Source organism: Macadamia integrifolia, chromosome 14, assembly GCF_013358625.1.
Source record: "Macadamia integrifolia cultivar HAES 741 chromosome 14, SCU_Mint_v3, whole genome shotgun sequence".
Lineage (NCBI taxonomy): Eukaryota > Viridiplantae > Streptophyta > Magnoliopsida > Proteales > Proteaceae > Macadamia > Macadamia integrifolia.
The window spans coordinates 5,595,558-5,618,236 of NC_056570.1; the positions used below are offsets into that span (position 1 = coordinate 5,595,558).

General features: G+C 37.3%; 2 protein-coding genes across 2 annotated transcripts; both read left to right on the forward strand.

Moving 5' to 3' along the window:
• The first annotated feature begins 3,624 nt into the window (after positions 1–3,624).
• LOC122061167 (acidic endochitinase-like) lies at positions 3,625–4,798 on the forward strand. The gene has a single exon (XM_042624368.1). The coding sequence runs from the start codon at positions 3,714–3,716 to the stop codon at positions 4,614–4,616; it is 903 nt and encodes a 300-aa protein (XP_042480302.1). The 5' UTR covers positions 3,625–3,713; the 3' UTR covers positions 4,617–4,798.
• Positions 4,799–18,555: 13,757 nt separating this feature from the next.
• Positions 18,556–19,708, forward strand: LOC122061992 (acidic endochitinase-like). The gene is made up of 2 exons (XM_042625603.1): positions 18,556–19,541; positions 19,575–19,708. The coding sequence occupies exon 1, from the start codon at positions 18,592–18,594 to the stop codon at positions 19,507–19,509; it is 918 nt and encodes a 305-aa protein (XP_042481537.1). The 5' UTR covers positions 18,556–18,591; the 3' UTR covers positions 19,510–19,541; positions 19,575–19,708.
• The last annotated feature ends 2,971 nt before the right edge of the window (positions 19,709–22,679 follow it).

Genomic DNA, 22,679 nt, shown 5'->3' on the forward strand with positions numbered 1-22,679 from the left:
TTCTGATTCCTAAACGATGATCTAATTGTGATTGATCCTAGTGGGGGTGTCAAAATTGGAGTTGAACCGATTAAGATGACATGACCCAAACCAATGTCTTGTTGGATTTGTTTTGGACAAGGATATTAAGAAACCAATCAAACCATGATAACAAAAGGTGAAAGTATAAAGGAAAATGATAAGCTCAATTTCATAATTTATTTAGGGTGAAAGCAAGCTACCCAATCGTGTCCACACACCTAGACACATGGGAAAGTGGAGGGACTGTGAAAAGATGCCTCGTGTGTCTGGGCATGGGGAATACAAGTGGGCAGTGTTCTTTATCTCGTATATTTTTATGTGAAAGAGAATGCTATCCGGTTACGTGACCCCTACGCCTAGATATAAGAGTATGTGAATTTTTTGCCTTGTCCTCCATTAAAAAAAAAAAAAAATCTATCACTGTTGATGCCTATGGGCATTTTCTCATCAAACCTTGTGCTAGTACGAGGCCAAACGACCAAGTAATGATGTCTTGCCCTATTTACTAATGACTTGGTATGACAACCCTCTTTTATCTAGATTTAAAAATTACCACCTAGAAACACTTGGTCAACTGAGTGCTTGAAAAATAATTTTAATTTTTTAATGTACCCCAACGGTTTTGGGAGTCATAATGCCTAAAACTTTATAAATAAAATTGTCTCATAACTAGAGCATTAGGTATCTATTTTAGCTTAGTAAATTTTGAAATTGGTACATTTTTTCTTTTTTTTAACAAAATTGGTACATTTTATGTCATATCCAATGGAAATTGAGAGGAAATTTCTTCACCGTGGGTGAGAGAAACTTAGTCCTTCTATCAAAAATAAATAAAAAATAAAAAAGTAAAAAACCTTGGTCCATTCTAGAGTCTAGAGTCTAGAGTCTGGACCATTGAAATGTAAAAGTCTAAAAATGTAGAATAAATGGTCGGTCATGTTCATATTAGTAATGCCGGTGATTTGATTTTCTCAAGATAGGTGGTCTTATTCACATTAGATAGAACGCTAAACTTAGCATGGCAAAAAATAGGGGTCTGCCTTCCAATTGAGCTTTAATAGGAGATAAAATTATAAAAGAAGGAAAATGATGAACTTTGAGCCTTAGTTTTATTCAATAGGATCTTTTTTTTTTTTTTTTTTTTTTTTTTTGGGGTGGGGGGTAAACAATCTATAAGTTTACCCAAGAAGGGGAAAAAAAATCCATAAATTTATTCAACATAAGAAGGAAAAAGTGTTGAACTTATGATTTTTTTTAATGAACTTAAGAATGTAATAATTCTAACATGTAATAATGTTCGTGGATTAATATTAAAAACCCATCAAAATTTGATCATAGCATAGTCAAAACATGTATCAATTTACGACCTACAGAATAAAATTGTAAATGCCATTCTCTAAGTAAGATCTAAGTTAGAGTTAAAAAAAAAAAAAAAAATCCTCTAAGAATAAAAAACTCAAAAGGTAATATGGAAAATCCCTCCTAAGTCTTTAGCGATAGTAGGGTTTTTTGTTTTTTGTTTTTTGTTTTTTTTTTTTTTTTTTTAATTTTTTGGTTTTAAATTTTAGGAGTAATTCGGTTCGGTTTTGATTCCAAACCGATGGTTTTAACATCCTAAACCAAAATCAAACCGAACCGAACCAAATAGCAATACTCACATACCGAGACCCAAATATGAACAGAATTTATTTGGTTCGGTTCGGTCTGATTAATTGGGCTCAGTTTTGGTTTTGGTTTTGATTTCGGTGTTCGATTTCGGTTTGAAATTGACACCCTTACTTGGCAAAGAACATTATGTATCTATTTTAGCATAGGAAGTTTGGAAATTGGTGCCCCAACTAGTAACATATCATGGCCAAATGTATGTAACTATGGCATAATTTTCTACCACATGGTTTGTTGAGGCTCAAAATTCACAAGGGTTTTCGTCCACCTTCCTTGGTTCATGATAGGCTCAAATGAATATTATTATGTGTTTAGAAATGTCTCACTGACTAATACAGGGTCCCCTTCACATTCAATAGATTTCACACTTGACATGGAAGAACATAGGGCCTTCCTACCTATTTCCCCTTTTTCTCATATTTAGAAAGGAAACCATTCTTATAGAAGGAGGAAAGCCCAAACCCTAAGTTTGATCATTTTGAATTTGACCACCATAGGATTGCTTATGAGAGAATTAAGGAGAGAATCATTAGTGGCATGGTTGCATAACCATGGGTTGTGCTTGACTTTGACCCTTCCACTGGAGGAAGGGAAATCACATCTTATTCCGTATTCCACTTTATAGATATCTGTATAAAGCTCCAAGTCTTTAAAGGAGAAATTGACGCGTTTTTGAACAAGAGGTAGAAAAGGAAAAATACAAAAGAAAGAAAAAGAAATGACTAATATCCATTATCTAATGGGTAGGACAAAGGTCTCATTCTCCTCTGCAGTTACCATGATCTTTACACTGAACAGCAACAACTCTGTGCTCTTTCGCATCCAAACACACGGACCAGATACGCTCTGAGATCTTTAAGTCTTTGAAGCTATCCATAACCTGTATTTGGCTCATCTTAAACCGAATCCAATCGGATTGAAACAGAAACCCAAACAATATCAAATCAATATGAATCCAAAAATCAAATCAAATTTTTTCTTACAAAAAAATCTCTTCAAACCGATCAATTGATAACCCTACATCCCAGCATAAAGTAAAGACTAACATTTCAAGGATGTTTGATTAGTCGAGACCATGGTTAGTAAGTTTGGGAACAACTATGATATGAGAACGGATACGCATGACAATTGAATGGGCTATACGAAAATAATACTTTTCGAAAATCCAATATAGTAAAACGTGTATAATAATGATACGGTATATTTTTAATATGGTCGCTTGGTAAGCAAAAATACAGATATATATATATATATATATATAAAACATTCATGTATTTTGGATTTTAAGTAAAAAAAGAACTTAAAAGACCCTCTTTATGATTAGTTGAAATATATATTAAGGCAAAGAAGCATATAAGGAGTATTCCTACACCCCTCTCTAGGTTTGGATTTTTTATTGGAACAAAGATTTTTGGTTTTTTTTTTAATAAAAATACTGATAAAAGAAATAATACGATCTCTTAATAAATGAATATTTTAGTATTTTATATAAATTAAAATGTGTTTAGATGTGGCAAAAATACACATTTAATATGCCAATCCCAATTTTTGTATGATCCTTGTATTAAAACCAGGTTATTAGGTAAAAAAACCAAGGTTAGGGTTTGTTTGGCCAATTTTAGTTGAGAACGATCTAGTAATCCAGATTACAATTCTGGATTTTTAAACCTTGATTAAGAGCGACATGGATCCTCTACAGTGAGTGCGGCAGTGTGATGAATATTGGATGACCGAAAAGACCTCAGGGCGCATGCCCAGATGCTCTTCGCTATCCAATACTCATCACACCACCGCATTTACTGCAAAGAATAAACGCTCACCAGGAAAGGTCAAAGTCAAAGTCTTCCATGAGTCTTTCTCATGAGCCATCCGTAGTCGGTGGTAAAGTTCAAAATCAAAATGACCAAGGAAAACGTGGCCCGGGTCCCTTCTTCTTCCTCTTCCTATCAGAAACGGTTCCCTCTCCAAGTTTCTTCATTCCAACTTCCTAGTGCAAGTTACTCTCTTGCTCTCCTCAACTAGTGGCAATGGCAACCCGAGCCCTCACACCCCCCCTGCTTCTCTTCCTAACGCTCACGGTTCTCTCTCTGGTAGGGAGTTCTATCGCCGGCGGAATCACCACTTATTGGGGCCAGAACGGAAACGAAGACACTTTAACAAACACTTGCGCAACAGACAAGTACGCTTTCGTCAACATAGCTTTCCTCTACATCTTCGGCAAAGGCCAGACCCCTCAAATCAACCTCGCCGGTCACTGCAACCCCACCTCTGGTGGTTGCGTCGCCGTCAGCAACGGCATAAGAAACTGCCAAAACAGAGGAATCAAGGTTTTTCTCTCAATCGGAGGTGGCTCCGGTAGTTACTCTCTCTCCTCCTCTGCAGATGCCAAGAACGTCGCCGACTACCTCTGGAACAACTTCCTGGGTGGGAGTTCTTCGTCGAGGCCACTCGGTAATGCAGTTTTGGACGGCATAGATTTCGATATTGAGACAGGGTCGACTCAGTACTATGACGATCTCGCAAGGTATCTCTCTGGGTATAGCAAACAGGGGAAGAAGGTGTACTTAACGGCGGCTCCTCAATGCCCTTACCCTGATAGTCATCTGGGTAGTGCACTTAACACAGGGCTTTTCGATTATGTTTGGGTTCAGTTTTATAATAATCCTTCTTGTCAGTATAGCTCTGGGAATGTTAACAATCTTTTGAATTCTTGGAGGAAATGGACCTCGTCGGTGCCGGCGACCAAGATATTCATGGGTTTACCGGCGGCTTCAGGGGCGGCAGGAAGTGGGTTCGTCCCTGCAAACGTGTTGAATTCCCAGGTATTACCAGTGATCAAGACTTCAGCCAAGTACGGAGGTGTGATGCTATGGAATAAGTATTATGATGATCAGAGTGGATACAGTAATTCCATTAAGAACAACGTCTGAATCTCATTCTAGATTCTATGTAGAATAAAACTGGGCGTGGCTCACTTCTATTAAGCCGTGAAAGCATTATCTTTTCTTGTGTTTTTTCTTTTTGGGTTGTAAAAACATAACAGAGTAGTGCGCTAATGTGCGGATACTCTATCATGATCTTACCAATCTACAACTCTCTTAATTGAGCGAAACTCCGTTTTTACTCTCTAAGACAACATTCAAGAGAAGTGATGGGCTGGTTAAGCAGGCCCATGGCTAACTCATATACCTTCCCCTGATCTCCCTTCTATCTAGTTTTGGGAAGTAATATGAGCACAAAAAATCCAAATGTAATAAAAGATAGTTGAAGCCACTGTTTTTTTGCCAAAGATCGAAGAATATTATTAAGGAAGAAGAAAAAAATACGTCAAGATGATTTGATGAGCTAAGATCCACATCTTCGGCAATGCCATCAGCAGGGACGCTTACAAAACTTTACATAAACCTGTATCTCGGCCTAGCTGAAGCATCTCTAGAAATCTCCTCCCATATATGAGATGGAAAGGAAGGAGAGGTTTCCGAAGCACCTGTTTTTGCAACTGCTTTAGCTAGGAAGTTAGCTATCACATTAGCTTCTTGGTAGCAATGAGTTTATTTCCACCTCATAGAATTTAGATAATGACTAGCAGCACCCCAGTCCTACAGCACAAACCATGGGATTACTTTTGCCTGAACCGCAACCACCACTGCTTCAAAGTCAGATTTGATCCAGAGAGCCTCAAAATTTCTATCCTTGGCCCTCAATATTCCTTCAACAAGGCCTTTAAATTCAGCAGCAAAATTTGATTGGTTTCCTAAAAAAGAGTAGAAAGAATCAAGCACCCTACCATTATGGTCCCGAAAAATGCCACCTACACCCGCCCCACCTAGGTTACCAATGGAACATCCATCTACATGTGGCTTCATCCTACCAAGTGTGGGAGTGCGCTAGTGAACTTCCAAAATCGATCTATGTATTCTTGAGACACCCTTCAAGCCCATTCATCGACATCACGCTAAATCACTTGGCAGCCTAATTACACCATTCATGTCAAGTTTACATTCTCCAACCTCTTTGAGAACCATCTCAAAAATCTGGTGGGAAGTATGACATCGATCTCCATATCGCCTTCCATTCCTTTCCCTCCAAATATTTGCTACAACAATCATGAAGCGAACCGACCAAGGGTCTTTTATTGAAAGGAGATAAAAATAAAGGTAAAAAGTAATTTTTATCCATCTCTGGACATACAACCAATGAAATTTTTTATCCATATTGATGCAATTCGACAAGATGAAGAAGACATGCGCCTACTAAAATAAGGGGGAGTAAATGATGGAGACTAAAAAAATGCAGTCTTAATTTCAAAACTTCCACTAATGATCCCAAATGTTTTAAAGTATAGTTGTATAATTCATTCTCTTTAACCATAACTTAGAATCAAGATTGGCAAGGGGTGAGGTAGCGACTCACAAAATATTGAGATTGAGATCATGGGTAGAAAAGCAACGCTGTCTTGGTTAAGATTTCCTAGAAAGCATTCTTGACCTTAGAATGCATACTAAGGCTGTGTTTGGTTTGCATTATTGGAACGCATTCTGAATGTAAAATATGTTCTGGAATGATAAAAATGTTGTTTGGTATGCATTCTCATTCTAAATCCCTCCAATGGGCTCAAGAACAAGCCTTGTTCTGGAACGGGCTAACAGCCCCATTCTAGCATTCATGTTCTCGTAGAAGTAGCCTCTTCGAACATGGAGCTGCTATAGAGAACAGAGAAATTTGAAAATCAGAAATAAAGGGAATTTGATACCTTTGTGACCACGATAGCTCAGAACTATCTTTAATTCTGTCGCATTAGGATCCATACATGTCTATGTACCATCATTCGTTGTCTACCATACCCAATTTCCTTCTTTAAAAAGAAAATCCGTGAGTTCCTTCATCGAGGGCATTTCAAGTAAAACAAGGCAACCAGTAACATCCATGATGATAACGAGCCACAGTATCAACACATGATTGAGATGAATTCAGACTCACATGTGTGTCACCAGATTGGAATATGGATGCCGTTCCTACCTTTTAGTTTGTTGTTAAATCACTAGCATCTTTTACTACGCTAATTGCTGTATCGTGATTCATCTACCAAGAGCCCAATTGGTAACCGCACCAGAGATCCCCTGTTTCACGATCAAATCCTCCAGAGCCACACCATTGAAGAGCTTGAAATAAGACTGATGGGTTCTTATTGAGCTCGTAGGCGTAGGAGAGACCGGAAAAGTCGGCACCAACAATGACATCAGTAGCAGCCTTGATCATGTCCATCATGTATCGACTACTCATCTTGCATCATCTCGCAGGAGACGATTCCTTAATGGGTTTGAATTTGAAGGATTGTTATCATTTTGTTCCTCTCTTTCTTCTTATTCCATTTTTTGTGGTTCGATGGCCAAAGAATGGTGGGAAGGAGTGCCCTTGGAGTTGTGGTTGGAGGTTGCAGGTTGCAGATCGATGGTTCAATAGAGAGCGCTACTTCTGGCTTTAGTGTTTTTGAATTCTTCTATCTTTTTTTCATTGAAAATCTATACTAAATTTAGGGGTGTCAAACGGTGCGGTTTTGATTATCTGGTCCAGTTCCGGTTCGGTTTACATTTTGATAAGGTGAAACCGAAACCACACCGGATAGGCATAAGGTGAAATCAGAATCGTTTTCATCTGGTTTCGGTTTTAGCGGTTTCTAATTGGTTTTGCTATTCATTTCACAACCGGTTCACATACGATTAATAGTGTTGTTTTAGAAAACGGTTTGCATATTCAATTTGTAATGGAAGGTAAGGAAGATATAAATGTAGCAAAGTTGAGAACCATAAATCCATTTTGGCGGGCAACTGTTGCATTAACCTTCCTAAAGAATTAAGACAATATATATTTTTTTTTTCTAAGGACAATATACTTTCTATATAAAATATAACAAATTAGGAAATCAAGATGTGAGAAAGTGAAACTCCCCTCACTCTCCCCTCTCATCAGTACTTTCCTTTTTCTTTTTTCTTAGAGACCCATTGTAATTCAAAACACTTTACTACTAGGTGTTGGTTAACCATCAGTTTTCCGGTTCTGAACTGAACCTAATCGGTGTATGGCCTATAAAACCAAAACCAGATCATATTCCTATGGTACGGTTCAGTTTGATTGTAACCAATCGGTTTTGGTTCCGATAAACGGTTTCGGTTATATTTTGACACCCTAATTAAATTCAAGTTGGAAATGATTTGGATACTTTTTTATTGTGAGTTTTTGTTGTTCTAAATGTAGTAGAAAATCGTAGACACTCATGAGGTGTTTGATTAAATGTCTGAACACTCTATACTCAATAATGAATTTTAGTCACATTGTTATCCAAAAAATGTTCTGATTCACAACTAAGAATGCACTCTAGGTACTCAGAATGGGAATGTGCATTCTCGTTCTAAGAATGCATACCAAACACAACCTAAGTCAATCATTTACCACATTTTGTGCATGCACCCTCTATAATCCTATTTACCCTCTTCATAGGCTTGGATTTTTTTTTAACAAGGGAGAAGGTTGGGCATGCTAGCTGTGTGCCTAGCATGTGTCATTCGAAGTCTAAATAGGATAAAACTCAGCGTGGATAAATTGCTATTACGCCATGGAAGCATTATCTTTTCTTTTCTTTTCTTTTCTTTTTTTTTTTTTTTTTTTTTTTTTTTTTTTTGAGTTGTAAAACATGAGAAGCTTGGTGTTTTGGTAGTTTAACTTTTGGAAAAAAGTTCAACCTTTAATAAACAGGTATGGTGTGTTTTTTAACCGTCGAATTAGTACCATTCTAAAAAACCATACCAAACGACGTAAAGCATCGAGCTCTGCTTTCAGAAGCGAACCAGAGTAGGGTGCTAATGTGTGGATACTCTGTCATGACCTTATGAATCTACAACTCTCTTTACTAAGCGAAACTTCATCGTTACGCTCCAAGACAACATTCGAGAGAAGTGATAAGGTTGGTTAAGCGGGCCCATGGCTGACTCATATACCACCCTCTAACCTCCTTATTATCTAGTTTCGGGAAGTACTAAGAGCATAAAAAATCCAAATGGAATAAAAGATAGCTGAAGCCACTCGACCCATTACATCCTTTACATAAAAAATAAGCGTAAAAGGAAATTTTTATCCATCTCTGGATATACACCCAATTAATGGTTTTTTTTGTCCATATTGATGTGATTCGACAAGATGAAGAAGACATGCGCCTACTAAAATAAGGGGGAGTAAATGATGGAGACAAAAAAAATGCAGAGTCTTAATTTCAAAACTTCCACTAATGATCCCAAATATTTTAAAGTATAGTTGTATAATTCATTCTCTTTAACCATAACTTAGAATCAAGATTGTTAAGGAGTGGGGTAGCAACTGATAAAATATCGAGATTGAGAAGGTGAAATGAAAAATATACGCTAGATAAATAATGGGCCCAGATATTTAAAATCATGGGTAGAAAAGCAAGGTTGTGTTGGTTATGACTTTCTAGAAAGCATTCTTGACCTTAGAATGCATACTAAAATTGTGTTTGGTTTGCGTTATTGGAACGCATTCTGAGTGTAGAATATGTTCTGGAACAATAGAATATAGGTCCTCCCTAGTCATGTGGTTTGTAAGCGGTGGTTGATGAGAACAACAATATTAGATAGAAACAAATGAAAATTAGAACACAGAAACAGTGAAGGACAAAGCATTCTTTTGAATGAAGCAAATAGTGACAAGAACGCTGCAATCTCACGGATTACACTAACAATAGTCTATAAGTACTCCCACGAATTATACTCTCATAGTACGTTATAAGTACTATCACTTCTAACATTTTTTTCCCTTTGTAAGTTATGGGTATATATAGGCCAGGACTATACCTGGACATATATATATGGTAGGTGGTGTAGTCTAGGTAACACAAGAAAGTTACTCTTTTCAATAGAGGTGTCCCACTTCACATTAAATAGATTGCCCATTTAGCATGGCAGAAGAATAGGGTCTTGCCTAACTATTTCCATTTTTTACCATTAGTATGCATACCTCTTTAGAGAGAGAGAGAGAGAGAGGTTAATTTTCATTACATTGGAGCTTTAATATAGTTCAACATAAGATGAAAGTATAAAGGAAAATCATAAGCTCAATTTCATAATATATTTAGAGAGAAAGCAAGTAACCCGTTTGTGTTCCACATACTTAGACTCATGGCTAAGTGGAGAAGGCTGTGAAAAAATACCCCATGTGCTTGGACATAGGGAATGTAAGCAGGTAGCGTTCATTATATATTTAAATGGAAAGAGAATACTACCCTATTGCATGGCTCCTACGCCTAGACACAAGAGCATGTGAATTTATCGTTTTGCCTGAACCGCAACCACCACTGCTTCAAAGTCAGATTCGATCCAGAGAGCCTCAAAATTTCTATCCTTGGCCCTCAATATTCCTTCAACAAGGCCTTTAAATTCAGCAGCAAAATTTGATTGGTTTCCTAAAAAAGAGTAGAAAGAATCAAGCACCCTACCATTATGGTCCCAAAAAATGCCACCTGCACCCGCCCTACCTGGGTTACCAATTGAACATCCATCTACATTCAACTTCATCCTACCAAGTGTGGGAGTGCACTAGTGAACTTCCAAAATCGATCTATGTATTCTTGAGACACCCTTCAAGCCCATTCGTCGACATCACACTAAATTACATGGCAGCCTAATTACACCATTCATGTCAAATTTACATTCTCCAACTCTTTGAGAACCATCTCGAAAATCTAGTGGGAAGTATGACATCGATCTCCATATCGCCTGTCATTCCTTTCCCTCCAAATATTATCTACAACAATCATGAAGCCAACCGACCGAGGGTCTTTTATTGAAAGGAGATAAAAATAAAGGTAAAAAGCAATTTTTATCCATCTCTGGATAAACAACCAATGAATTTTTTTATGCATATTGATGCAATTCGACAAGATGAAGACAACATGCGCCTACTAAAATAAGGGGGAGTAAATGATGGAGACTAAAAAAATGCAGTCTTAATTTCAAAACTTCCACTAATGATCCCAAATGTTTTAAAGTATAGTTGTATAATTCATTCTCTTTAACCATAACTTAGAATCAAGATTGTTAAGGAGTGAGGTAGTGACTCACAAAATATTGAGATTGAGATCATGGGTAGAAAAGCAACGCTGTCTTGGTTAAGATTTCCTAGAAAGCATTCTTGACCTTAGAATGCATACTAAGGCTGTGTTTGGTTTGCATTATTGAAACGCATTCTAAATGTAAAATATGTTCTGGAACGATAAAAATGTTGTTTGGTATGCATTCCCATTCTAAATCCCTCCAATGGGCTCAAGAACAAGCCTCGTTCTGGAACGGGCTAACAGCCCCATTCTGGCATTCTTGTTCTCGTAGAAGTAGCCTCTTCAAACATGGCGCTGCTACAGAGAACAGAGAAATTCAAAAATCAGAAATAAAGGGCATTTGATACCTTTGTGATGACGATAGCTCAGAACCATCTTTAATGCTATCGCATTAGGATCCATACATGTCTGTGTATCGTGATTCATCTACCTAGAGCCCAATTGGTAACCGCACCAGAGATCCCTTGTTTCACGATCAAATCCTCCAGAGCCACACCATTGAAGAGCTTGAAATTAGACTGATGGGTTCTTATTGAGCTCGTAGGCGTAGGAGAGACTGGAAAAGTCGGCACCAACAATGACATCAGTAGCAGCCTTGATCATGTCCATCATGTATCGACTACTCATCTTGCATCATCTCGCAGGAGACGATTCCTTAATGGGTTTGAATTTGAAGGATTGTTATCATTTTGTTCCTCTCTTTCTTCTTATTCCATTTTTTGTGGTTCGATGGCCAAAGAATGGTGGGAAGGAGTGCCCTTGGAGTTGTGGTTGGAGGTTGCAGGTTGCAGATCGATGGTTCAATAGAGAGCGCTACTTCTGGCTTTAGTGTTTTTGAATTCTTCTATCTTTTTTTCATTGAAAATCTATACTAAATTTAGGGGTGTCAAACGGTGCGGTTTTGGTTATCTGGTCCAGTTCCGGTTCGGTTTACATTTTGATAAGGTGAAACCGAAACCACACCGGATAAGCATAAGGTGAAATTAGAATCGTTTTCATCTGGTTTCGGTTTTAGCGGTTTCTAATTGGTTTTGCTATTCGTTTCACAACCTGTTCACATACGATTAATAGTGTTGTTTTAGAAAATGGTTTGCATATTCAATTTGTAATGGAAGGTAAGGAAGATATAAATGTAGCAAAGTTGAGAACCATAAATCCATTTTAGCGGGCAACTGTTGCACTAACCTTCCTAAAGAATTAAGACAATACATTTTTTTTTCTAAGGACAATATACTTTCTATATAAAATATAACAAATTAGGAAATCAAGATGTGAGAAAATGAAACTCCCCTCTCTCTCCCCTCTCATCAGTACTTCCCTTTTTCTTTTTTCTTAGAGACCCATTGTAATTCAAAACACTTTACTACTAGGTGTTGGTTAACCATCAGTTTTCCGGTTTTGATCCGAACCTAATCAGTGTATGGCCTATAAAACCAAAACCGGATCATATTCCTACGGTACAGTTCAGTTCGATTGTAACCGATCGGTTTCGGTTCCGATAAACGGTTTCGGTTATATTTTGACACCCTAATTAAATTCAAGTTGGAAATGATTTGGATACTTTTTTATTGTGAGTTTTTGTTGTTCTAAATGTAGTAGAAAATCATAGACACTCATGAGGTGTTTGATTAAATGTCTGAACACTCTATACTCAATAATGAATTTTAGTCATATTGTTATCCAAAAAATGTTCTGATTCACAACTAAGAATGCACTCTAGGTACTCAGAATGGGAATGTGCATTCTCGTTCTAAGAATGCATACCAAACACAACCTAAGTCAATCATTTACCACATTTTGTGCATGCACCCTCTATAATCCCATTTACCCTCTTCATAGGCTTGGATTTTTTTTTAACAAGGGAGAAGGTTGGGCATGCTAGTCGTGTGCCTAGCATGTGTCATTCGAAGTCTAAATAGGATAAAACTCAGCGTGGATAAATTGCTATTACGCCATGGAAGCATTATCTTTTCTTTTCTTTTCTTTTCTTTTCTTTCCTTTTCTTTTCTTTTCTTTTTTTTTTTTTTTTTTTTTTTTTTTTTTTTTGTAATTGTAAAACATGAGAAGCTTGGGGTTTTGGTAGTTTAACGTTAAAGACCAGAAAGTGATCTTCCATTTTGGAAAAAAGTTCAACCTTTAATAAACAGTATGGTGTGTTTTTTAACCGTCGAATTAGTACCATTCTAAAAAACCATACCAAACGACGTAAAGCATCGTGCTCTGCTTTCAGAAGCGAACCAAAGTAGGGTGCTAATGTGTGGATACTCTTTCATGACCTTATGAATCTACAACTCTCTTTACTAAGCGAAACTTCATCATTACGCTCCAAGACAACATTCGAGAGAAGTGATAAGGTTGGTTAAGCGGGCCCATGGCTGACTCATATACCACCCTCTAACCTCCTTATTATCTAGTTTCGGGAAGTACTAAGAGCATAAAAAATCCAAATGGAATAAAAGATAGCTGAAGCCACTCGACCCATTACATCCTTTACATAAAAAATAAGCGTAAAAGGAAATTTTTATCCATCTCTGGATATACACCCAATTAATGGTTTTTTTTGTCCATATTGATGTGATTCGACAAGATGAAGAAGACATGCGCCTACTAAAATAAGGGGGAGTAAATGATGGAGACAAAAAAAATGCAGAGTCTTAATTTCAAAACTTCCACTAATGATCCCAAATATTTTAAAGTATAGTTGTATAATTCATTCTCTTTAACCATAACTTAGAATCAAGATTGTTAAGGAGTGGGGTAGCAACTGATAAAATATCGAGATTGAGAAGGTGAAATGAAAAATATACGCTAGATAAATAATGGGCCCAGATATTTAAAATCATGGGTAGAAAAGCAAGGTTGTGTTGGTTATGACTTTCTAGAAAGCATTCTTGACCTTAGAATGCATACTAAAATTGTGTTTGGTTTGCGTTATTGGAACGCATTCTGAGTGTAGAATATGTTCTGGAACAATAGAATATAGGTCCTCCCTAGTCATGTGGTTTGTAAGCGGTGGTTGATGAGAACAACAATATTAGATAGAAACAAATGAAAATTAGAACACAGAAACAGTGAAGGACAAAGCATTCTTTTGAATGAAGCAAATAGTGACAAGAACGCTGCAATCTCACGGATTACACTAACAATAGTCTATAAGTACTCCCACGAATTATACTCTCATAGTACGTTATAAGTACTATCACTTCTAACATTTTTTTCCCTTTGTAAGTTATGGGTATATATAGGCCAGGACTATACCTGGACATATATATATGGTAGGTGGTGTAGTCTAGGTAACACAAGAAAGTTACTCTTTTCAATAGAGGTGTCCCACTTCACATTAAATAGATTGCCCATTTAGCATGGCAGAAGAATAGGGTCTTGCCTAACTATTTCCATTTTTTACCATTAGTATGCATACCTCTTTAGAGAGAGAGAGAGAGAGAGGTTAATTTTCATTACATTGGAGCTTTAATATAGTTCAACATAAGATGAAAGTATAAAGGAAAATCATAAGCTCAATTTCAAAATATATTTAGAGAGAAAGCAAGTAACCCGTTTGTGTTCCACATACTTAGACTCATGGCTAAGTGGAGAAGGCTGTGAAAAAATACCCCATGTGCTTGGACATGGGGAATGTAAGCAGGTAGCGTTCATTATATATTTAAATGGAAAGAGAATACTACCCTATTGCATGGCTCCTACGCCTAGACACAAGAGTATGTGAATTTATCGTTTTGCCCTCCATAAAAAAAATAAAAACCTATCAATGTTGATGCCTATATATGTGTTCTTGTTGACCCTTATGTTGAGGCAAAGACCACAGTTATGTATTTTTAGAATTCTTCAATTCTATAGTATAAGTGTTGACCAAACTCGAGGAGGTAGCGTAGTTGGTGAGCAATGAACTTGGTACGAACCGTAAACTTGGACATCCTAAGTTCAATTCCCACTAGGCACACTTTGGGCCATTACTTTCAATGAAAGTTGAATGGTTCTCAATCAACCTTGGTATGACCCGATCCATGCAGTTGTGGGGTCAGTATGGACCCACGGAATTAGTCATTCCGATGGCGTGGATACCCATTGGGTCAATTGAGTGTTTGAAAAATAATTTTAATTTTTTACTTATCCCAACCGTATTTAATCTGAGTCACAATGCCTAAGAATTAAAAAATAAAATTGTCTCACAGCTAGAGCATCAGATATCTATTTTAGCATAGTAAATTTTGAAATTGGTCTCATTTTAAGTCGTATCCAATGGATATAAAGAAGAAATTTCTCTCTCACCTTGGTCCTACCCAAAAAAAAAAAAAAAAAAAATTTGGTCCATCCTAGAGTCTGGACCATTGAAAATGTAAAAGACCAAAAATTGTAGAATAAATGGTCGATCATGTACATTAGGTAACACCAGAGATTTGACTCTTCTCAAGAGACGGTGTCCTACTTAAATTTGATAGATTGCCCCCATAGCAAGGCAGAAAATAGGGGTTGCTTGCCAATTGAGATTTAGTAGAAAATGAAATTATAAAGAGAAGAAGTGTGTGGTTTCAAGTTTAACTCCTTTTATCTTTTTGGAGCCACTTATACGGGTGTCTAGTGCTTTTCACAATTTTCGATAAAAATTGAATGGTTCTTATTTAACCCTGGTCTATGCAATTGTGACGTCAATATAGAACCACGGGACTATTCAAGCCGAAGGCCTGAATACCCATCCATCGGTAGCAGGAAAAAAATAATTAATAAGGAAATGATGAACTTTGAGCTTTAATTTTATTCAAAATAATTGTTTTTTGGGGGGCTGTGTAAACAGCCCTTAAGTTTATTCAACATAAGGGAAACATGTTGAAGTCATGATTTTTTTTTTTTTAATGAATTTATGAATTTAGTAATACTAATCTGTAATGATGCTAAGTATACAATTCTTGGATCAATATTAAATAGTTTCGCCAAAGATTTTACAATACCAAGTACTGACCCGATACATCAACCATCCTCCTCTATATAAGATTGGACTAGTTATGTAAAAACTTTGGCAAAATCACGATTCTTAGATACTCATTTGGTGTTTGAATCTTAAGGATGCAACATAATGCTAGAATGCAATTTCTCTCTTCTACTTTGAATATGTGGATTCTATATGGATGATACCTACTTCAGAACAGCCATTGGTACAGTGTGTAGATTTTCCTTATACTAGTGTTATGGGAAACTCTATCCGTAAATTAAATTACAATTATCTGTCTTACTTACTTGGCAAGGAATATCATGTATCTATTTTAGCGTAGGAAATTTGGAAATTGGTGTCCTAACTAGTAATACTTAATGATCAAATGTATGCAACCATGGCATAATTTTCTACCACATGGTTTGTTGAGGTCCAAAATTCACAAGGGTTTTGGTCCACCCTCCTTATCGTTTACAAACATGTGAAAAAACACCCATCCAACAAATTTAGACAAGTGAGAAAAGGAAAAGGCAAAATAATTGTATAATAACTGGTGGGTTTCTAGGTACTTCCTGGAATGTCACACTTACTAATATGGGGTCCTCTTCACATTCAATAGATTTCACACTTAACATGGAAGAACATAGAGGCTTTCCGGATTGAGCTCCTTTATGGCACAACACAGTGTCCGGCGCACATCCAATGGTCAGAAACACCTTGGCATGGAGCCCAAGCCGGTCGCACATAGCCCAAGACGTTTTTAGGCGTTGGATGCACTCCGGACACTATGTTGCTCCATAGAGGAGCCAAATCCAAGACCTTCCTACCTATTTCCCCTATTTTTTTCATATTTATTTTATTAAATTTACATAAGTACAAGAAGGCAAAAGTTTCTATGCATGACCGTGCATATACACGATTGACATTAAATGTAGTCAAATATGCATAAATGCCCATCCAAACGATATAAACATCCCCTTTTCTCCTATTTCATGAAGTTGATGGAAGTATATCTGATACACAACACCTTTCTCTTGGAAGAAAGTCCAAATTGGTTAAATATTGAGCAAATGCTATCTAGTGGTGTATAAATCATTCATTCAAAAAAGTGAATCGACAGCATGACCAGCCTGCATCGACTCTGATTACGGTTCAACCAAAATTGTTTAAAACTCTTGAATTGGCGTGAAAGTCCAAATCAAATCAGCAAGAATCGGAATCCATTTGGAAAGGAAGCCATTATTATAGAAGGAAGAAAGCCCAAACCCCACGTTTTATCATTTTGAATTTGACCACCATCGGATTGCTAATGAGAGAATTAAGGAGAGAGTCATTAGTGGCATGGTTGCATAGGGTTGTGCTTCTTCCACTTGAGGAAGGGAAATCATATCTTATCTCATATTCCACTAAATAAATATTTGTATTATGATCCAAATCCTGAAAGGAAAAATGGATGAGTTTTTAAATAAGACATAGGAAAGAAAAAATAAGAAAGAAAGAAAAAGAAATGATTAGTATCCATTATCTATTGGATAGGACAAATGTCTCATTCCCCTCTGCAGTGACCGTGAACTTTCCACCGAAGAACAACTCTATGCTCTTTCACATCCGAACACATGGATCAGATGCGCTCTGAAGTCTCAAGTCTTTGAAGCTATCCATAACCTTTAGATACTTTGATCATGGTTTAAGATATCAGAATCAAAGCCTACGTGGTGATCCATTACCGTTAGATACTTTGATCATGGTTAACGGGGATGGATCACCAGAAAGAGTCAAGACTAGGTAGATTCCGATTACTAAAACCATGATCTAATAACTATGGATCCCAGTAGGGGTGTCAAAATTGGAGTCGAACTAGTTAAGATGACATGAACCAAACCAAGGTCTTATTGGGTTTGTTTTGGATTGGGATATTATGAAAGCATAATTACATCGTAAAAGTCATTAAAACCAAGATTTTTCCATTGTGTATAAATGTATGTTAAACCTAACCTCAATCGGGTTGAAATTGAAACTGATTCAATAACAAATCAGTATAAATCCAAAAACTAAACTGAACTTTCCTTATTGAGCCCGCCCAAATCGACCGATTGATAACCCTAGATCCCAATATAAAGTAAAGACCACCGTTTCAAGAATGTTGGATCTGTCAAGACTCGAGACCATGGATTTAGGGGATGGTATCGATATCGATATCAATATCTGTCGATACTGATCCAGATTGGATTGGATCAGATCGGCGAGTATCGATCAATTTTGTCATTACTTTTTCTTTCAAAGGTACCATTTTTTTACTGTTTTGCCCCTGAAGCAATACGAGCAACTGATCTGGATCGATCAAGAATCAAAGATCAGTCTTAGCTGATACCAATATGATACGATTGATATGATACAAATACTTGAAACCATGCTTGGGACCAATCCCAATTTTTGATAATCCTTGTATTGAAACCAAGGTTAGGGTATGTTTGGCCGATTCTGGTCAAGTCCGACCCAGTAATTCAGATCCTGATTCCGAATTTTTAAACCCTTGTTAAGAGTCACTGCAATAATTAGGAAGGGTCAAAGTCAACCATGACCATTCCCTCGGTTTTTTCATTAGCCATCGAGAGCAATGAATCTTCACATAAGTGAATGTATGTGAATGTCTTTGATCCGTGGATATGGCATCTAGTAATTCATTCTCATCTGCCATCCGTGATCCGTAGGTGGTAACATGGGGCCCAGGGCCCTTCTTCTTCCCCTCCTATAAGAAAGGGTTCCCCCTCCAAGTTTCTTCATTCCAACTTCCAAGTTCAAGCTACTCTCTTGATCTCCTCAACTAGTGGCAATGGCAACCCGAACCCTCACACCCCCCCTGCTTCTCTTCCTAACTCTTATGGTGCTCTTTCTGTTAGGGAGTTCTATCGCCGGCAGAATCACAACTTATTGGGGCCAGAACGAAAACGAAGACACCTTAACAAACACTTGCGCAACAGGCAAGTACGCTTTCGTCAACGTAGCTTTCCTCTACATCTTCGGCTACGGCCAGACCCCTCAAATCAACCTTGACGGTCACTGCAACTCCTCCTCTGGTGGCTGCACCGCCGTCAGCGACGGCATAAGAAACTGCCAAAACAGAGGAATCAAGGTTTTTCTCTCAATCGGAGGTGGCTCCGGTAGTTACACTATCTCCTCCTCTGCAGATGCCAAGAACGTCGCCGACTACCTCTGGAACAACTTCCTGGGTGGGAGCTCTTCGTCGAGGCCACTTGGTGATGCAGTTTTGGACGGGATAGATTTCAATATTGAGACAGGGTCGACTCAGTACTATGGCGATCTCGCGAGGTATCTCTCTGGGTACAGCAAACACGGGAAGAAGGTGTACTTGACGGCGGCTCCTCAATGCCGTTACCCGGATAGTCATCCGTACAGTCTTAGTATGGGTAGTGCACTCAAAACAGGGCTTTTCGATTACGTTTGGGTTCAGTTTTATAATAATCCTTTGTGCCAATATAACCCAGGGAATGTTAACAATCTTTTGAGTTCTTGGAGGAAATGGACCTCGTCGGTGCCGGCGACCAAGATATTCATGGGTTTACCGGCTGCTTCAATGGCGGCAGGAAGTGGGTTCATCCCTGCAAATGTGTTGAATTCTCAGGTCTTACCAGTGATCAAGACTTCAGCCAAGTATGGAGGTGTGATGTTGTGGAATAAGTATTATGATGATGAGACCGGATACAGTAATTCCATTAAGAACAATGTCTGAATATCAATTGGATATGGATCACTTAGCTCACTCTCCTTTTTTTTTTTTTTTTTTTTTTAGCTACCCTTTTTTTTTTTTTTTTTGAGCTGTAAAACATGAGAAGCTTTGTGTTTTGGTAGTTTAACGTTGAAGACCTGAATGTGATCTTTCATTTTGGAAAAAGTTCAACCTTTAATAAACAGTATGGTGCAGTTTTTAACCGTTGGATCAGTACCATTCTAAAAAATCATATTTTAATCAAGCTCTGCTTTCTGAAACAAACCAGAGTAGTGTGCTAAAGTATGGATACCCAATCATAATCTTACAAATCTACAACTCTCTTTACCGAGCGAAACTTCATTGTTACGCTCCAAGACAACATTGGAGAGAAGTGATAAGGTTGGTTAAGCGGGGCCATGGCTGACTCATAAACCTCGCCCTAACCTCCATATTATCTAGTTTTGGGAAGTACTAGGAGCATAAAAAATCCAAATGGAATAAAAGATAGTTGAAGCCACTCGACCTATTACATCATTTACATAAAAATAAGGTTAAAAAGCAACTTTTATCCATCTCTGGATATACACCCAATGAATTTTTTTATCCATATTGATGCAATTCGACAAGATGAAGAAGACATGCGCCTACTAAAATAGGGGGGATTAAATGATGGGGACTAAAAAAATGCAGAGTCTTAATCTCAAAACTTCCACTAATGATCCCAAATGTTTTAAAGTATAGTTGTATAATTCATTCTCTTTAACCATAACTTAGGATCAAGATTGTTAAGGGGTGGGGTAGCGACTAATAAAATATCAAGATTGAGAAGGTGAAATGAAAAATATATGCCAGTTAAATAATGGGTCCATATATTTAAGATCATGGGTAGAAATGCGACGCTGTCTTGGTTAAGATTTCCTAGAAAGCATTCTTGACCTTAGAATGCATACTAAGGTTGAGTTTGGTTTGCATTATTGGAACGCATTATGAGTGTAAAATGTGTTCTGGAACGATAAAAATGTTGTTTGGCATGCATTCTCATTCTAAATCCCTCAAATGGGCTCAAGAACAAGCCTCGTTTCGGAACGGGCTAACAACCCCATTTTGGCATTCTCGTTCTCGTAGAAGTAGCCTCTTCGAACATGGCGCTGCTGCAGAGAATAGAGATATTCGAAAATCAGAAATAAAGGGCATTTGATACCTTTGTGACCACGATTAGGATCCATACACGCCTATGTATCATGATTCATCAACCTAGAGCCCAATTAGTAACCACACCAGAGATCCCATATTTCATGATTCATCAACCTAAAGCCACAGCATTGAAGAGCTTGAAATTAAACTGATGGGTTCTTATTGAGCTCGTAGGCGTAGGAGAGACCGGAAAAGTCGGCACCAACAACGACATCAGCATCAACCTTGATCATGTCCATCATGTATCAACGGCTCATCTCACATCATCTCGCAGGAGACGATTCCTTAATGGGTTTGAATTTGAAGGATTGTTATCGTATTGTTCCTTGATTTCTTCTTATTCCATTTTTTGTGGTTCGGTGGCCAAAGAATGGTGGGAAGGAGTGCCCTTGGAATTGTGGTCATAGGTTGCATGTTGCAAGTTGCAAATCGATGGTTTAATAGAGAGCGCTACTTCTAGCTTTGGCGTATTTGAATTCTTCTATATTTTTTTTTATTGAAAATATTTATTAAATTCAAGTTGGAAATGATTTGGATACTTTGTTACTATGAGTTTTTGTTGTTCTATATGTAGTAGAAAATTGTAGACACTCATGAGGTGTGAAATGAAATGTTGGAACACTCTATACTCAATAATGCATTTTAGTCACACTGGTATTCTGATTCACAACTAAGAATGCACTCTAGGTACTTAGAATGGGAATGTGCATTCTTGTTCTAAGAATGCATACCAAACACAGTCTGAGTCAATCATTTACCATATTTTGTGCATGCACCCTCTATAATCCTATTTACTATCGTCATAGACTTGGATTTTTTTTAACAAGGGAGAAGGTTGGGCATGCTAGCCGTGTAGCTAGCATGTGTCTGTCTCTTCCCTCTCCCCCCTTTTAGTGAAAAGATCCCATGCCCTCCCTTATCTCCCCCCTCCCCCCTCCCCCCTCCCATGTGTTTGCTACCCATCAGCTTAATTACTTGGAGTGGACAACATGCCTATCCCTTCCTCTTTCAAGGTTCTTTTAATTATATTGACTTTTATAACTATTGAAGAGCTATTCATTCCCTTTTAAAGGTTCTTCTGATTATATTGACTTTGACAAGTGTCAAAAGCAAACCAAAATTGAGGGGACAACCATTATTGGGCATGGCAATACATAGGCCATAGCCATGGATTGTGCTTGACTTTGATCTTTTCCTTGTTATAACAAAGATTGTGTAGACTATTAGAATATTTCCTATGTGAATTTATAGTAATTGAGTTCCTTTTCTTTGATAAAATCAGGTTAATCATTTAGTCTAATATGGACTTCAGTTAATCATTGGGTTTGTGATGAGTGAATTCATTGGGAAATTGTATAAGTAGAGAACTATCTCTCTCTTTAACACTAATCTTTATTCACAACGTGCATTCTGAAAAGAATGAGAAGTGAGTAAGAGACAGGGTTTCTTATGGCTTTCTCTCTTATGTGTTCAACTTCCTCATCTATCCAGTCATCATGGAAGAATAGAGGAGAAGTACATTGTTATTTTTGTATTAATAACTATGAAAAAGCTAATTAGAATTGAAAATTTTTCAGTTAAATCAGCAGATTATCATTTATACTCCAACCAATACTTAGAGTTTGAAGGTCGAAAATTTTCTTCATCCCACTACACTAATTGTAACCTTATTCTAGACATTGCTTGAAAGCATATATAGAGCTATGAAACTTTGCTAAAAATTAAATCATTTCTTTAGAGGTTTTTACAGAGGGAGTACCAATAACCAAGGAGGTATATTGATAAAATAATCCCCTTACCCAAAAAAAAAAAATATTGGTAAAATAATCCCTTCATGCACTAATAATGGTAACATACCACCTCCCACATTTTCACTTTATTTTCAATAACATTACATGCGAAGGTGTAATACTGGAGTCTGGATCACCTATCGATATGTATTCCGATATGCGTGCGCTTCACATATGGTTAGGTGATAAAATCTGTTATTTTTATTT